The sequence below is a fragment of the Labrus bergylta genome, chromosome 7 (assembly GCF_963930695.1).
Source record: "Labrus bergylta chromosome 7, fLabBer1.1, whole genome shotgun sequence".
Lineage (NCBI taxonomy): Eukaryota > Metazoa > Chordata > Actinopteri > Labriformes > Labridae > Labrus > Labrus bergylta.
Genome location: NC_089201.1, coordinates 3,437,552 through 3,455,264, shown reverse-complemented (window position 1 = coordinate 3,455,264; position 17,713 = coordinate 3,437,552). Strand labels below are relative to the sequence as shown.

Sequence of the window (17,713 nt, the reverse complement as noted above, 5' to 3'; positions counted from 1 at the left end):
AAAATAAATTACAGATCTTCAGTACAGATGCACCGATAACGATACTAATTTGGATATTTTTGAATCATAATTAATTGTGTTATTGTTGTTGTTGGTATTATGTGTGAGGTTACACAAAGCTGTGGTAAATCCGACATTGCATTGTGCTGGGTTCACAGACAAACAGGAAGCAGCAGTAACCGTCAGGTTTTCAAAATAAATCTTTGAATCTGAAGTATAAGAATTTTACTTTTTTTAAAGATTTACTTTTTGGGCTTTTTGTGCCTTTATTGGAGAGATAGGGCAGTGGGTAGAGTCAGAGAATGGGAAATGACATGCGGGAAAGGAGCCACATGTTGGATTTTGAGCTGTTCCATCTGGTCTCAACGTTGTCAATGAGACGATTTGTGGACATTTCTTACAGCTCAGTCTGAATGTCTTCAAAGTGAAATTGAGCGAGCTGAGAATGCTTAAAGTGCCCAAATTTTCTTAATTGGCCCCGTCAGTCTGACATCCGATATTTAAATTACATCAACATCATACCCGATATTAGATCAGATCTGCCCCATCTCTTATCTTCATTCATATTTTTTTTAACCAAAAGCTGCCTTCAACAGAGAGAACAATGTCTAAGTTGCACAAATACATTGGCGATAATAATAAATCAGTTAAGAAATCATGTGAGGACAGTATTATTTTAAGCATGAGGATGTTGTTGTATTGTTTGAAGTAAATGTTTTTGGATACTTGACTGATCCATAAACTTGTAAATATTTGGATCTTCCAACAAAAAGGTCCCTTTTTCCTCAGTGGGGAATAAAACCCATGTTACCACACACTGTTAGCTCATGACGGTGATTATTCTTTGGACTCTTTATGATCAGTACCGAGTGTTGTTCATGTGGGCGGTCCGTTGCACCTGCAGGCCGAGCCTTCACCCCTTCAGACAGAGGAACAAGGATTGGCTGCCCCTTTATTCAGATGAACCCTGCCCCTGATAGGGTTTCTCTTTACAGCTTTGTCCCCTGTTGTCATCGGATCCCTGAATTAAAGCCTGTCATTTAAAGAGAGAGGGGGGGAGAGAGAGAGGGAGAGAGAGAGAGGCTGATATCAGTGTCACAGAGCACAGGGTTCACACTGCCCTTTCACTGTGAGTTAGTCACTGTTTATAAATTACATTACGTAACAGTTATATTCACCCGAGTAATCTGATTGGACAGGAGACATTTCACATGCGCTGATATAGAGAACAACATCGCTGGAACCTTAACTATATTTATGATGTGTTAAATACAGCTGCCTCAGGTCAGATGGCATCACATGACACACGGTGGAAGTGGGACTTAACACACACATGATGCACAAACAAACACAAACAAACCCAACTCTTTCACCTGCAGCCTCTGCACTCTGATGTCTCCCAAGCAGCAGCATTGAGGACTGTTGTTTCTCTAGAGACCATCAATCTATCCATTATCTGTACCACTTTTCCCGTTTGGGGTCATGAGGGGTTGGAGCCAATCCCAGGTATTATTGGGCAGGAGGTGGAGTACACCTATATCACAGGGATGACATAGAGACGGACAGCCAGCCACATTCACATTCACACCTACGGGCAATTTAGAGTCACCAATTATCCTACCGAGCCTGTCTTTGGACTGTGGGAGGAAGCCGGAGTAGGAACCTCCACGCTGTGAGGAAACAGTGCTAACTACTGCAACACAGACAATGTCTTTTTAAAAACTGCACATTTGTCTGAAAAGAGAGAAAAGCAGCAAAGAAACCAGACTCTGATAGCAAGGAGGTAGAAAACCTTGAACAGGTGCTGCGCTGTTCGATGCAAACCTCTACACCTTGTCTCACTGCACCATCAGGCGAAATAATAACAGCAAGTTTAGGCCCCGTGTCCATCTTCTGGGCAGAAATGTGCTGGCTGTGCGCTCAGGAGTACGTGCATGAAGTGCTGCATGTCCCTCCTGTCTCTATGACAACAGCCTGTTGACAATGGCCACTTTATGACCGACTGTATGTTTTTTTTATTTTAGATAGTTTATTTCCCGATCAGACACGGAGCGAAGAGGATATGAGTACAAGACACGATCCGTAGGCGGCAAAACTACAGGGAATATCATAGATTTGGAAAAGAGCGCCAGTGAACAGTCAACAGCGCCCTCCTGAAAAGTTGAAAGATTTTCAACTTGAGCCGCATAAAAGGCGGAGCGCTCAGATAAAAGACGCTGGGTGCTGCACTTTTCCTCTGACGGCGTGCCTGCTGCTGTGAATGCTCTCTACTCATTGAAAACAATTGAAAAAAGACACTGGCACTCAGAAAAAGAAATGCTAGGTGGACACGGGCCTAGCCGATTTTATGAAAACTGTTGCGTTAATCAAAGATATGGACAAAGCTCCGTCTGTACAATGTAGCGGGCTGTTTTACCGGATGAAAGAAAGTCATTTGTTAATCAATAAAATGGTTTCAGATTGTATTTTTTGTGTCAGATTATTGGTTCTTAACTAAATAAGCAGAGTGTTGTGTAATGAGCTGATGTTTTTATAGAAGAGGAACACCTCCAGGTTGAGACAGGATGCCTCCTGCTCACCCTGCCATGGTTCCAGTTTATTTACATCTATGACAGCCTACTCACTCTACTTTATGTCTTATTCATCACTGCCTCAGGTGTTTTGAATACCATTAATTACCATTTCAGCATAAAGGTTGATCACCATGGTGAAGTTATTTTCAGAGTTTTAGCTTCAAGCGCTCGCATTTCACTAAGCTTTGTCATGCCATATTCTTTATGAGCGATAGTCAGTCAGATCATGGATTAATTAGAAACTTGTTGAACTGAATGTTACATTAGTGTTGCCACGGAGACATGCCGTCACAGCTGCACAAACATCCCGACATGCATTTATGTAATGTTGCAGGAAATTCAAAACACCAGCCATGCAATACTTTTAAATCCACTTTCCACTTATTTCTCCATCCGTGTCTGTGAGTTCACATGTGTTGTCGTGTGCAGCTCAAGTTGTATCCATATTTATATGTTCTTGCGATCATCATGTGTGCAAACAGATACGCCTCTGGCTTGTTGTCACATGGCCCGTGCTTCTCGACATGTGAATCTCCACATGCATGCAGCATCCTCTCTGCTGTGGATGACTAGTATCCCTCCCACTGGTCCACACAGGGCTGTGAAAGCCTGGGCAGCGTTTAGCTTTATACTGCTGATGCTGAGCTTTCTCATGCTGCAGGTTTTCAATGCTGAGGAGCCTCACGGTCGTGTTGACACTCAGAGAGGACAGCCGGGCGGAGACACTCCCTGAGTCTGATAAACATTAATTGGATTTACAAAGAATGCTGTGTGAACAGCCACCCAGGGAGTTTTTGTTAATGAGTGCCTGGCTTGCTTGCTGTAGGTGTCTGTTTTCCTTTAACAGTGAGTCATGCAGTAACAAGCTGCTAAACAGGGAAGCCAACGTCCTCCCCCGTCGCACCCGCTCCTTCCATCACCATACAGGCTCAGGAGCTGTGTTGTGTAATGTGTGAGGTCTTATCTAAAATAAACTTATATAAGAGGATCCGGCTGCTGTTACCTTGTAAGACTCACTGATGCTCATAAGATTTCAATGATCCTGTAAGTTTAGTCAATTTGCAAATATTTACTCCACACACTCCATAGAGTGCATGTGTATGGTCGTGAAGTAGCCGAATTACTAACAACAATGATCGTATGAGATTAGTATAATGCATTACTTTGTTTTAGGATGTTTTTAAAGCAGATACAATCAATGTACCTTTGAAGCTTTAAAATATGTACAAACATGTGTTTATCATCTTTTTAAGATATTGAGCTAAACATGCTTTGAAATAAGAAAATGACCTGCCTGAGCTTTGGATGAAACTAGACAAAATGAAAAAGAAAAACAGCCATGTTTGAAATCGAGTTAGAAATATAACTTACTTATAGATTTGGAACAACCTCCTATCAGAAAAAAAATTAGCTGTCCACAGCTTTAATAACAAGGTGAAACAATGTCTTAAGAAAAGGCAAATCTGTGAACACTAAATTATAGCACAATATATTTTACTCCTCTTTTCTTTTTGTTTGTTCATAGTTCTTATTACAGTTATTGTTCCTTATGCTTATTCTTAGTCATTATCAATCTGCCGCCTGTGTCCTCTTACTGCTTGTTTTATTTATTTATTTATTTGTTTGACATGGACATACAGTAACATTGGTGCTGTAACGTTTAACTGTGTACAAGTCCAGTTGCTAAATGCTAATTTGAAGCATTAAATCTGCCAACAGTCTCCACGGGAGAGACAGATAGAAAGGAAAAAAAATCAAAAGCAAAGGAAGAAAATAAAAACAGTTCAGTTATTAATAGAGAATGCAACAAGGATAAAATAAAATTACAAAGAGAAGGAAGTAGAAATATACGACAGACATTTGTGATCTTAGGTAAGTTTACGTGTGGGAATAATGTTGTTTCAGCCATGACTTACAACCTGTGATCCTGTGATAAAAAATGCATCTAAGTCGCTGATTATCTTATGTCTTCTCTAATTGTCAGTTTTTATGTCTACTTTACAGTGTTGTTGAATCATGTGTGTTATTTCCTAAAATCCTAATCAGGGACAAGGATGGCAAGTTAGGCATGGCTTGAAGTCCTGTTTACATTGCATCAGTCACACTTTAATTAGATTACGATGCCTACATGTATTGTCCGTAACAAATAAAGTGATGGATAAATTAATTCATTTATTAATTGAAAATGTCATAAAAATGTCATAAAAACTGAAGATGAAAACACAATACAAAAAAGATAGGAATGTAACGCTGTCTAGGTCAGAAAGTGTTGATAAAGGTCTAAATTACTAGAGGTGGGGTAAAAAAAAATTGTGTGGTGATATTATATATTGTCTCATTGCTTCCAATATTTTTATTATATTAATAGCATATATGCTTTTCTAATTCTAATTCACTGAAGGGGTTGCAAATTAATTTTGAACGAGTTGCATTGTTAAAAATATGTTTGATTAGATTGAAATAACAGTTCAGATTGTGAGGAGCATGAAGCCTTTTACAGAGTTTAACTTTGATCACAGTTTCGGTCAATCTGTGAGCTCGACTCCCCTTGTGTAAAAATAAAACACTGAAGTGAGATGAATAGACTTAGAATCTTTTCTTATTTGACAAAACATTGATCTTGATTTAGTTTATTTTTTTCGACATAATTTGCAGTTAAAAATGTTAAATCGCAATATACTGTATCGCAATTCTCAGCGTATCGCAAAATGTTTAAAATCTCAATAATATCTAAACGTGACTCAAATATCCTGACAATATCATATTGTGGGGCCTGTGGTGATTCCTACCCCTGTTAATTAATGTTTGATTTTAGATCAGTCCGATCATCAGCAAGATGTTTTATAACACTTTTTGCTTTGATTGCAAAATTAAGTTTAAAACATCTCATAATACTGGGCTCAGGTAATTTACATTTACATTTTCAAACTGCTACTAAATCTTCAAAGAAAGTTAGATGAAAATGAAAAACACGGCAATATAAAGGATTGTTTTTAATCACTGTTAAATGTAAATGAACACATGAAGTTAAGTTCACATTAATGCTGATAATTGTGTTACATCATATGATCAGAATAATCAGGATTAACCTGTGTTGGCCTCTCAGACCAGAGTGTGTCAGTATAACCCTGAAGCATCTGACACTGTGTGGAACAGCTTGTAATTGGCACCCAAAGACAGCAAGCGTTCCAGTCCTCATTGTCTACATCTGCTGCACATGTCATCAGATTAGCTCTAATTTGCACTAATTGTTACGATTTGAAGGCAGCGCATTGTCTGTGTCAATCTAGCACGGACATCAGGGCTTTTGTGTCCAGGTGGCGACAAAAGTGGATCACCTTGCAAGGTTGTTGTGGAAGGTGACAGGAGAGTTAGTGTTTATGGGGTCAAAAGAAGGGCGGACGACGCTCATCTTACCTGGGTGACAAAGCTCACCTCTGCCCGCCACCCCTGTAGGACCGAGGCGACAGACAGAGGGTGCGTTCGAATTGTCCCTCCTATCTCCTTTCACTATCCACTTTACCTTAACCCCGGAAGCATTGAAGTGGCGGCCATGATAAGAGCCGTTCGAATTCTCTAAAAGTTAAGGAAAGGTGGGTCAATGCTTCCTTTATAACCTCCTCTAGCATAGGATACACCATCCTTTATGAAAGGAGATGAGCTATATCGCCCCACAATTCCTTGCAGCCGCTACATTTAAAGCGAGTTGCGCATCCGACCGTTCACGAGAATTAACGATGATCGTAAAGTGACACAGATCATGTAAGAGATAAAAGATAAGAGACATTTTTATCAGATGATGTTTTATTCAACATATTTCATTCACTTAAGAATGATTTGTGCAGTTGTACATTTGTATGTTTAAAACATTATGTGTAGGTTATATCTTATATAAATGTAACAATTAATTTCATACAATCATATTTATGTTGATGTTGATTTCTGATTGGACAGGAAGCTGATGGTTTCACTTTTCTTGCTTGTAGCCTGGTGGTCTATATTTATTTTATTTCAATCCCAACCTTGTGGTAATCAGGATTATTTCACTGGTAAGAAAAGGGCCATGTGACAACAAGCCAGAGGCGTATCTGTTTGCACACATGATGATCGCAAGAACATATAAATATGGATACAACTTGAGCTGCACACGACAACACATGTGAACTCACAGACACGGATGCAGAAATAAGTGGAAAGTGGATTTAAAAGTATTGCATGGCTCTTAAGGAAAGCTTTTTAGATGATCTTTTTGTAGTCTATTTTCTGAACATTGTAGTTTCAACACGGCAGACCCTCATCATTAACCTCCGCCGGCCCGTCACATTTAATGACGTGGCCTAGTGGAAAATGTGGTCGGATTGTCAGAGCAATGAGATCACCTTTCCCTAAGTCCGTTATGAATTCTCCTAACATCTTTCCTTAACCTCATGACGTTTTCTCCAGGGTTAAGGTAAAGTGGACAGTGAAAGGAGATAGGAGGGACAATTCGAACGCACCCAGAGGTTTCAGAGGGCTGAGGGGATACAGGCAGTGACGGAACAAGTCAGTCATGCACTAGCTGTAACTAAGCCGTGTTTAGCAGCGGCGGGAAGATTTACTAAAGGTAGACGGAGAGGGGGGAATTCTGGGAAATTAAAAATGGGTAATGCGTTGGGATGATTTGCACAGTGTTGCCTAGTTGATATGATTCATTATACGGGGGCAACATCAGAGCCATTTGAGGACAAGGTGTGTGACCCCGAAGCTGCCACAGATACCAGCCCTTCATCACTCACCGGCCCGGCTGCTCATGTGTGTCCCCTCCATCCTCGGGTCCTCGGGTTCTCAGACCTGGCAGGGCAGAGTGTGGGGCATTCAGGTCAACACCTGACCTGTACATGATACGGGCTAATGCCTGCAGTGTTGCAAGCATATTTAGCACCAAAACCCATGACACACACATTTTGATTATGGAGATAAATACACAGGCTTGAAAAATCCCATACACACTCTGTGCAATTCATTAGCTACACACCCGCCTCGGCTGCAAGTGCACACCATTTATTTCATGTGTTCAGCTTCATTAAAATAACAGAAACATTTGGACATGGGACCTTGGGTTGGATCTCACTCCAGGGACGGAAAAACTTCTAACTTAAATGAGGTAAGCCTTCCGACGCTGCAGCAGTTTGCAGAGAAAACCAGCTGGTTGTGCCGCTGTGAACAGTTTTGAGGGCGGCTTGTTTATGAAGCAGATGAAGATGCCTCCTTTGTGTTCCAGTTTTGAATTCTGAATATTTTTTTAAATATGTTCTCCTGAAATATTAACTGAACTGAACAGATGCAAAAACTGGGGTTCCAAACCTGATCCCATCACTGTTGAAGCTATCAGTTAAATCCTCGTGATATCTGCATGAAAACGTTCAATATTCTCAGCTTTGTTTTGTATTTTAGTCGTTAAAAGTAATCGGCTCATTTTTGACCAAATGTTTAAATACATGGGTGTCTGCATTGAATTCTTACAGACAAATTTTTTTGAAAAAGGATTTTGTTTTTGATCACTCGGATAATCATGAAGGGAGGTTTTCTACTGAATGTGGGGAAAGGAATTACTTTGCAAAAAAACCCATTCCAGTTGTGTGAGTGATGTTCTCCCAGGTTATGTTTCTTTAAAGGCTGCCTCTGTTTATGGCTGCAATGCAAAGAAACCAAAGATGAGTGGAGTGGAGTGTTGGTGAGAAGGCATCAGGCAGGAATAGAGTATGCAGACCATACCAGTACAGACCAAGTCGAACAAATAACTATGATTATTCATCTGTGACTGAGTGTTGTGATTTTCGTAGCACCTCATAGATTCACAGGATTACTCAAAAAAACAGTTTTTACTTCTCCTCAAAGGACAGGGATTATTTATCCAACACACTGTCGGGGAAATGGGCTTTTTGTAATAACATGTCTTAGTCATCACAAGCAATAAAGTGAACGTGACCTTTCAGTCTAATTCCGGTCATTTTGGTGACAGTCTGGGTCTGTGATAAAAAAAAAACAGACAGGATGATCTTGTGTGTGTCTGATGGTGGTTTATCACAGGAAATGAAATGATTTGTCACGTAGCACAGAGCGAGGGAGGATTATGTGTTGTCTGTGTGTAGGTGGTATTGTTGGGCCGCCACAGTTGACACAAATACGCGGTTCTAGGTCAGCCTCCACCTCCACCTCCACCTTCACCTCCATCAACAGCCCCCACGCAAACACACCTGCAGTAGCACACACACTGAAACAATGACATTGCATACAGAGGTTCTCCATGAGAAACAAACACATACTGAACAACAATTACTGAACAATTGTTTTGTTTTGCATCACCTTCAGATGAATCATACTCTGAAAATGAATCATCATGTTTGTGTGTTGTGCATAGCAGTGGAAGGCTTTAAGCATCAGTTTTATTATATGTGCACTTTTGTTTTGTAGAGGAGTACATTTTTGTAAAATAATCATTTTTTTAACGTGTCTTGCAGATATAATGCTTGAGTGTTTTATTGCATGGTCCTGCAGTACTGCCATTGTATTTCTCTGCCTGTCTATATGATATAGACTGTATTTATTAATGGACCGTGTTCCTCAGCCTCCTTCAGTTGGACCACACTAAGTAGGAATATCTTAGAGACATGTGCAAAAACATTGCAGATATATTGCAGAGTCTGTGCCGTAGGGGTTAAAGAGCCCCTAACAAAAACAAACTTTTCACTTCCTGTCAAAAAGGCAAAAATCCCACCGTTGGTTACAGTCCACAGCAGAACCGATCGTTGTGCCGGTTTGAAGCAGATACTCTAGGTTAAAAAAAAACAATGACTCACGGAGCAGGGTTGTTTACATTTCCAGCCGTTTCTGCTGGACTCTGCCAACCTGCTGCACACAGCGCTGCAGGAGCCGCTTTCGTTAACAGAGCAACATTTATCTGAAGTGCACTTTTATTTTAAAGTTTGACCCATGTGTCAACTATTATGTATTAGGGCTTTCACACTTGAAGAAAACTCCTGAAAAACTTTTTCCGCAGCAAGTCCGAGTGAGCTGATGGGAGAACACAGTGGGATATAATCAGGAGAATTCACCTCGAGCCAATGGGAGGGGAGAGTGAGGTTTATATACTATGACTCCTGCACAGTGCAGAGAGTGTGCATCCGCTCTTTTGTATGATATGATTCCGTTGAACTACATGTAGCATTAATATAAAGTCAAATATTCTCATTATAGCATCGTGAGGCGGACTCTGTTGCTTCGTCCGCTACTCCCACATCTTTTTTTTTGATTGTAGGGGGTCTCAGGAGACCCCCGCCTTCTGACAGGGAGTCTCCCACTGTGAGGTGAATATGTGAACAGCCAGGTCAGGAGAATCTCCAGAGCAGTCCTCCTGAAGTTATCTAGCTATTTGCAGGAGTGCATATGTGAAAACGGGTATAGAGAAGGCGGAGTTTATAACCTATACTGTGAGCGTGTCAGTAGGGGGGAGCTCTAAATAATTTGGCTTCCCAGCAGGCTTTTGCTTGGTCCGTTATTAATATACAGTTCAGTCTATGTGAAGAGTGACAAATAAAGATTTTTAATCTTGAGCCTATGTCACTGAGAAAATTATAACCACAAGAACTGCAGCTCAAGATTCATTTCAGCATCAGCCAATCAACTCGTTCTTCTGACTTCAGCTTATAGTCAAGTCCTGTTGACTGTTGTAGCCAAGGGTTTAGATAACTATAAGAGTAATGATTTTTTAACTATGTTGTCGTATAAAATGGTAGTTGGAGTGTTTGTCATGCTTATTTTGTACTGTTTAAAAAAAGCTATTTATGCAGAGTGAGCGAGAGTCTTGCCTTGTATTTCTGCTTTCACCCAGCAGCGACATGTCATATCATACCACCCTGTGGATTTATATGTGGCAACAGTACTGCATGTCCTGTAACTGAAGCTATGCTGTAAACATACTGTATACAGTTCAAAGCAGGACTGTGACTGATGCATCAGCCCCTTCAGACCTCACTACAATCAAACCGTCACAGTTGTTGGTCACAGGATGAATGAAGGAGGTTGTCTCTTCACCGCAGGGGGGATGAGCCTCTCCACCTGGCTAATGGGATTTGGTCTGGCCCCAGCCCCGCTTTACTTTCAGCCTTGTCTCCAACCTACACTCACGTGCCCTCAAAATTAAGGGCAACAAAGACACACACACAATCCTGCAGTAATTTTGACCTAGAATAAGAGTAATCATACAAATACTGACAGTTTGACTTTATTATAATCACTCTACATTTACAGCTTATTGGATGTTCCTTTAAGACACTGTCTGACAGCCGGTTTTTGTCAGCTGCTATTGTTACAGTACTTTAGCTGAGTCAGTTGCCTCTGTGCAAATATGAACCCTCTGTGGGACAGAAACTGCTCAGACAAGAAACTATTTATAGCAGAGGTTTCAATTTCTGAGAAATATTCTTTACAACAGATGAATAAACAGGCAGAGAACTCCTCTGAGCTTAGAAAGATTAAAGAGCGACGCATCGAAACCTCAAACACTTTTTATCTGTACTTCTTAACTGACCGCCCGCTAAGCACCATAAATTATCACGTGTAAGTCATAGTTAAGCCTATAATTGCCTCCATGTCTGTTAATGTATTCGCTTGTGTCAACTCGTGAACTTGACCCACATCTCACATGCTGTCACGTTGTCACTGAGAAGCTAAAAAGTGCAGATGCTGCAGTCCACCTGCCAGCCAGGTCAAACGACCCACAGTCCTCTCTGCCAAATGGAGGGAAACTCTGATACTGTCTGTTTTGGCTGGCAGCTCAAATCGCTTCGTGTGCCTTGTTTGGCAGCTGGCAGCAATTAGCCAGAGCCCCATCAGAATGTAAGGCACCAGGCTATGGCCTCTGAGAGGAGCTAATTTGCTCCTTAATTCATTTGACCTAGTGTAGCCTGCCCAACCACCTGCTGCTCGCTCTCTGGACACGGCCTGATGGTTTACACTCGTGGGGAAGGTGTGGCCTTTGGAGGCCAACAGCAGCTCAAATGACTTAGTTATAGCTGGTTTCAGAGGCATTGATTTAAAACTGTTTAAAAAAAAAAACGTATGCAGGAGGTAGGGAAAAAAGCAAAAAAAAAAAATGCATTCAATAAAAGTACATGTACTTTTAAAAAAAGGCTTATTAAGGTACACACATCTATGTATTGAATCTACTGAATGTGTACACATATTTAGCTAACAGAATTAGCATCCCAAATCACCATAATTTAAACTTAAACTTCAGTTTGATGCAAGTTGGCGCCAACCAACACATAAAACACACACATTGCTGTTCTGCCTCTGCCCCCGATAGACAAAATGCATTTATTGACTAGCAGAGGATGGTGAAGAGGGACTTGAAGAAATGCTTCCTCTAAAATCTTAACATGCTTCCCATCTCTTACAGTGGAAATGCAGTGAGTAGTGGTGTTTTAAAATGTTTCTGCACTGAGAGCATTATTTGAAAGGGGATACGCACAGCTTCGTTTCAAGCTATTGTTGCCGTCAGCACATCACGACAGAACACAGACAAAGACACGAGAAGCCTAAGCACCAATATCGACTGACATGATCCAATATTTCCTCTAGTCCAGCTTCTTGTTCAGTAACTCTTTATCTCTTCTTAGCTTCATCTGCAATCGTCCTCCACCGTCTCTAAGCCTCAGCCATTTTACCGAACAGTATTGAGACTAACTGACTTTTTAGCTGAAGGTTGTTACTACTACGTTCTACTCATTAAGTAGAGCTGTTAACACTTCTCACAAGAGAGAGATAGAGATACCAAGTTAGTTTCTTAGCATCTCTTCAATCTGTAGCGCCACAGATCTGTGGGCTGAATGTGTAGCCCAAATGATCAAGGGGGCGGGACATTACACCTGTCACTCATTTACACCAAAGAATAGCAGGGACTGCTACAGTGCTTGGGCCTTAAATAAGAATCCCATTTAGAGATACTGTGTTGTTTTCTTGTGACTGTTAGGTGTTTGCTGCTCTAGGTTCCTGCAGTTAAAGCACTCCGTCGTTTTCACATCTTTATTGTTTAAGAAAGGAAGGGCTTAGCCATTCCCTGGATGCACACAGAGTCATTGGTAAGGTTTAATTGTTCTCTCTATTTAGGTCGAAGTCAGATGTTGGTAAAAATGTGTGCAGTGATGCAATCTGCAATAATCCATACATCTTTTCAAAATGTGTAAAAGATGGAGTAATGAGCCTGTTTTTTCTAAAGATGTAAGAATTGGAAATTACATTTGCTTCAAAGGGTGGAGTGAATAATTGTTCAAATGTATAAAGGAATAAACAAGATGCCTGAGATCTTCCATTAAATACAGTTCAGAAGTACTTTAACTTCTGAAGAGGGAGAGAGTTACTTCCTCTGACACGGAAACAAGAGCGGCGGCAGCTCACACTGTCATAAATGTGTCAAGTCGGGCTGACAGGGCAGTAATGAAATACAGCAGCCTGTCGCTCGATGCTACAGAAATAGCAACATTTTCCCTGTCACCAAATCAGGGTGATTTACTGGTTTTATTTTTGGTCGCAGGGCAGAACTAATGTAAGAAAGGATACTTGTAGTCTCTAAGAGGACATGTGCTTTGGAATGCAAACATCTAAAATGAAATGCTGCACTCTAACCTACCTGGCAACTGTAAACAGAGTTTTATCTTTTTGATAGGTCAATTATTAAATCATTGATGAAGAGGTGCAGAGAGGTAATTACTTTATTCTCCTTTGACTACTAGCAGTATAAATCTAATACTCCATTTATATCGCCGACCCTGCTGTGGACTCTGCAGCTCCCTGCTGCTGTGTGCAGCAGGCAGGAGGCCAGGAGCAGCCGGGGCGTGGTGGGATAAGCTTTCAGCTATACGCGCTGTTTGTCAGCATGACTGTAGCATCCCGCAGGGGTTTGAGGCAGCGACAGAGCAGGTGCAGAACGGTAGACGAGATGGAGGGGGGGATAAGAACCTGACAGCCCTGCTGGCTTTGTCTCTAAGATACAGTGGCAAGTGAGAAGGCAGAGGAAAGTTGTCTATAGAAGCTCATGAGATGCTCATTGGAGCTGCTCCTCCTCCCTGCTGTCTGACTTCCTCAGCCACATGATGAGCTCTCCTGGGAGGATCATAGGATCTGTTTTTTTTACTGTACCAGTCTCCCTCGCTATAGTCCCATCACCACCCTAACCCTCTCCCAACTTGCACTCCCAGAGGCCCCCTTTAACAGGAAGCTAAGTGCCAGGCCCCTGCTGCTGTCTCCGGCTCAAGATGAGTCCCTTGTTGAGTCCCATCTGTACGTCATCGGTTGCAGCAAAGACAGAGAGCACTCCCCTCACCGATTATAGCAACCTCACAAAGCAACTGCATCCTCTCTGTCTGTCTGCAGCTGCCTTTCTACGCTGTCTGTGTCCTGGAGCAGAGAAAAAGAGTTAGGAGGAACCTGAAGATAAAGAGTGACAAAGACGCACTGAGATCTCAAGCAAAGATGTGAGAATATGATGCAGACGAGTGCAGAGTGTAGGGGAGAGAGGTGACAAACTTTGTGAAGATCTGCAATAAGAATTTTTAATTTGTACACATCTGAAGATGACAATGAAGTCTCTGTACGTAAACTTCATGACACCAAAGTTCTGTTAACTTCAAGAATCGTCTTTTGGCACAATGGAGTCGAGGAGCAACATCCTGATACAGATCCTAATCAATAACTTGGAGGAAATGCAGCCCTGCTATCGTCGTCACCATCCTTAACTTCGATCTAGAGCGTGTCCATCTGATCTCTGACTTGCTGGTAAACTGCCTGGCTCTGATTGGAAATGATGTCTAGAGGCTGAGTTGGACTTCAGGTGTTGTCCTGGCAGCATGGGGGAGGTGTGCTATGTGGGAAGACGGGACTTCACCTGCCTGTTGTGCTTTTAGCCTCCTTCAGGGCTGCTGCTGCTGGGGTCGGAACAGGAGGGTCCAACCCGAGGTATGTTTGGAAGCAAAAAAGGCAAAACAGGTTCCACATATCCCTTTTCTCTCTCTCTCTCTCTTTATGTTTTTATTTCCTCTTCAGATCACTCTGAACTTTGAGCGTTACTCACTGAAAACACATCCCTCCTTGTTATGGCTATACAGAAACGGTGACGCTTTGTTTCATTGATACTTGGTTGTCATGGTGATGTATACTGTATCTGCATTGTTTTGCTTAAGCGGCTTCTCACCGGGGTGACAAAATGCACAGCATAATGACTCTCCCACATGAACTGTGGCATGGTTTACAGTTGCTGACTCGCTCACACTTTAATTATGTATTTGACCTCTACAACACACTCCTGTACAGTGTAGTTTAAAGCTAAAGTGTGACTTGACCTTTTTGTTTTTCTCTGCATGCTTCAACATGGAAGGAAAGTCTGTCACTTTTTGAAATGCATTTTTGATTTAGTCTTACTTTAAAATGAGTAGACTGATATCACACTCGTACATACATCCTTATGAGATACAGACAGTGAGTTAGCTTATCTTAGCTTAGCAGTAATATTGAACAATAAGAACAATTTTTATTTTTCCTCTTTTCTGTTCTTGAGTTGTGGCCTTTGGCTGCGTCCACTCACCATATCAACATCATGACGCAAATACATTTGGAAGCATATGATTGTTATAACATAAATAGTATCGTAACGGTCGTCTGTACCTTTCTGTTACCAAACTGTGAAGCTAGCTATGCAGAATTATGTTTATTGTGTGTGTTGGGATTCAGAGAATTTCAGTAGCATACAGTATAGAAAGGAGCAAATGCAAACAATTAAACATTTTGCAGGCTTTTGGAAATAAAGAGCAACTTTGCATTGAAGCTTGTGCTGAGTGTAATACTTGCACATAGTCTGCTGATTTTGCTAACTATTAGTTGTACGACAGAAGGCAGCAGCCAGCTTGTCCATAATGGAGTAATCTAAGACCGCATATATCCACAGTTAGTGTTTTCAAAGCCCAGAACACTCTCCTCACACCACAGCATCCATCCACAGTGTGTTAACTCATCGGCTTTCTTAAGGTTAATGGCTTGAAAAGGCTGACTCTGTCAAAGTGAACATGTTGCAGTCTATAGATTCAAGCTTAATGCTGACTTTTACTTCATGTTCCTCTGGAATAGCTCGAAGGGTATATAATGCTACAGTCAGTGCTCCTGATATTAAGCTGGTAGTTGTTTTAAAGGCCAGTTTTCTTGCTACTATAACAGCTAACCTGAATTTTGGTGCTGTATGGGCGTTAGTGCACTGTTTTTCTCTTTCTCTGGCTTGCCCAAACACTGATGATCGTGTCAGTGCGTGTGGGAACCTCAAGGATTAAGCTGTTTTACACACACTGGAATGGTTTTTGTGTATAGTATGAAATTTAATCCTGACAGCACCACTGAAACCAGTGCAGCTTACTCAAAGTAACGCTCCGAGCATTGAAGTACCACTTGTAAAAACACGTTATGCACACTTAAGTGTCTTTATAAAATATAAACGATAAAGTATGCACTATTTTTAGTTTTAGAGGTTTCGTTAAAACCTTGTAAAGGTTTGCCAGAGCTAGGATAGTTGTTTTCCTCTGTTTCCTGTCTTCATGCTAAGCGAAGATGTCCTACTACCAGTTTATTTGCTTTACAATTTGACATGATGTCGTCTTACAGTCTGTCCTAATACCTATAACTGCGGGCAGAGTTGTCAAAAGTATTGACATTCATTACTCAGGTAGAAGTATAGATACTAGGATTTAAAAAGACTTCTGTCGAAATTGAAGTATCAACTCAAGCTTTTTACTCAAGTAAAAGTGTAAAAGTAGTGGTTTCAAAAGTACTTCAAGTATAAAAGTAAAAGTAATGTAAGGGGGAAAAAAATGCCATTAAAGACGAAAGCTTAGGCCGCGCCACAGGGGCCTATAGTGCTCTACCCCACCTCCCCCCAAAAACATTTTTTTAAGGCCATAATGAATATAATGTTATATTAAAATGTTAATGTTGAAAAATTTGGGATGCACCTGTTTCAGCCACATTTATACCCATTGAAAATGAACGCATTTTAGTACAATGCAAACACATTAAAGAACCATATTTGTGTACTACTGAGCATTAACATGTGTTTCATGGAGAGGAAGATATGATGACTAGTTGTCTCTAAGTATTGTAATGGTGCAAAAAGTCTTTAGAGGCATGTTATCAATAGCCTTTATTGGAATGTAAATGTACATCCAAGCTTAGCTGCAGGAATCTGTGAGGGCAACAGATGTAAGATAACAAAACTGGTAAAGAAAATTGGTGTACCCAGGGCAGGCTTAGTAACAATTACCCTTGTATGGTTGTCTCTGCCGCGGACATCTTCGTACTAGGCTACATACGTCTGCTGTTTCCTTGCTGGAGTGTGACGTGATTTGTGTCATGTGCAGGTGCGATGGATCGCATACAAACCAATAGGGTGTCGGAATGGTATATGTTTACACTTCTCATCCAACCACAATCAAATTCACTTTATCCGGATGGCGCGATTTATCTGGATAGTTTTTTTTTTTTGTGTGTGAAAATGTTAGAAGTAGAAGTAAAAAGTCGGCTGAAAAATAATTACTCCAGTAAAGTATAGATACCCAAAATTTCTACTTAAGTAAGGTTACAAAGTATTTGTACTTTGTTACTTGACACCTCTGACTGCGAGCAAGCGTCAGCGACAAAATCAGCCCTAATCTATTGCTTCCTAGTTGAGTGTCCTAACTGCCGGTGAGCGACACAGCAAGAAGCAACGGCGTGCCTTTTTTCCTGACGCCCTGTTTCTATTTTCCTCTCAGTCGCTTGCGTAGACAGATGGAGAACGAGGAAGGCGGGGGCTCTACACGGCACATACACACGCTTTTCTCACTCATCAAAGCTTGTTAGCTTGTTGTACAAAGTGGAGATAACAGTGCATAAACAGGATCCACATCCGTGATAAAAATGTTGTGCTTTGACTTGTGTCAACAAAAACATAAGTCAACAGCTCCTAAAAAGCACTAGATGTCAAATTGTATGCAAGAGGAAACTGAAATTCACAGAGAGAATAACTATATATTTAACAGATGCAGTGTGGACAGCCAGCATGCTATCATGTGCGATGAGACGCG

General features: G+C 41.1%; 1 protein-coding gene across 6 annotated transcripts in view; it reads left to right on the top strand.

Annotated features, from left to right (window-relative positions):
- dyrk4 (dual-specificity tyrosine-(Y)-phosphorylation regulated kinase 4) overlaps positions 1-17,713 on the top strand; it is a 41,175-nt gene that overhangs the window by 3,071 nt on the left and 20,391 nt on the right. Inside the window, exon 1 of one of the 6 annotated variants that reach the window (XM_065956840.1) lies at positions 7,561-7,716. The exons of 2 other annotated variants lie outside the window; for them this stretch is intronic. In XM_065956840.1, coding sequence (XP_065812912.1) covers positions 7,660-7,716 — 57 coding nt within the window. In that variant the 5' untranslated portion in view covers positions 7,561-7,659. Of the gene's footprint in view, positions 1-7,560; positions 7,717-14,409; positions 14,568-17,713 lie in introns of those variants that run through there. 3 more of the 6 variants (XM_065956842.1, XM_020639145.3, XM_065956841.1) reach the window with 3 other exon arrangements.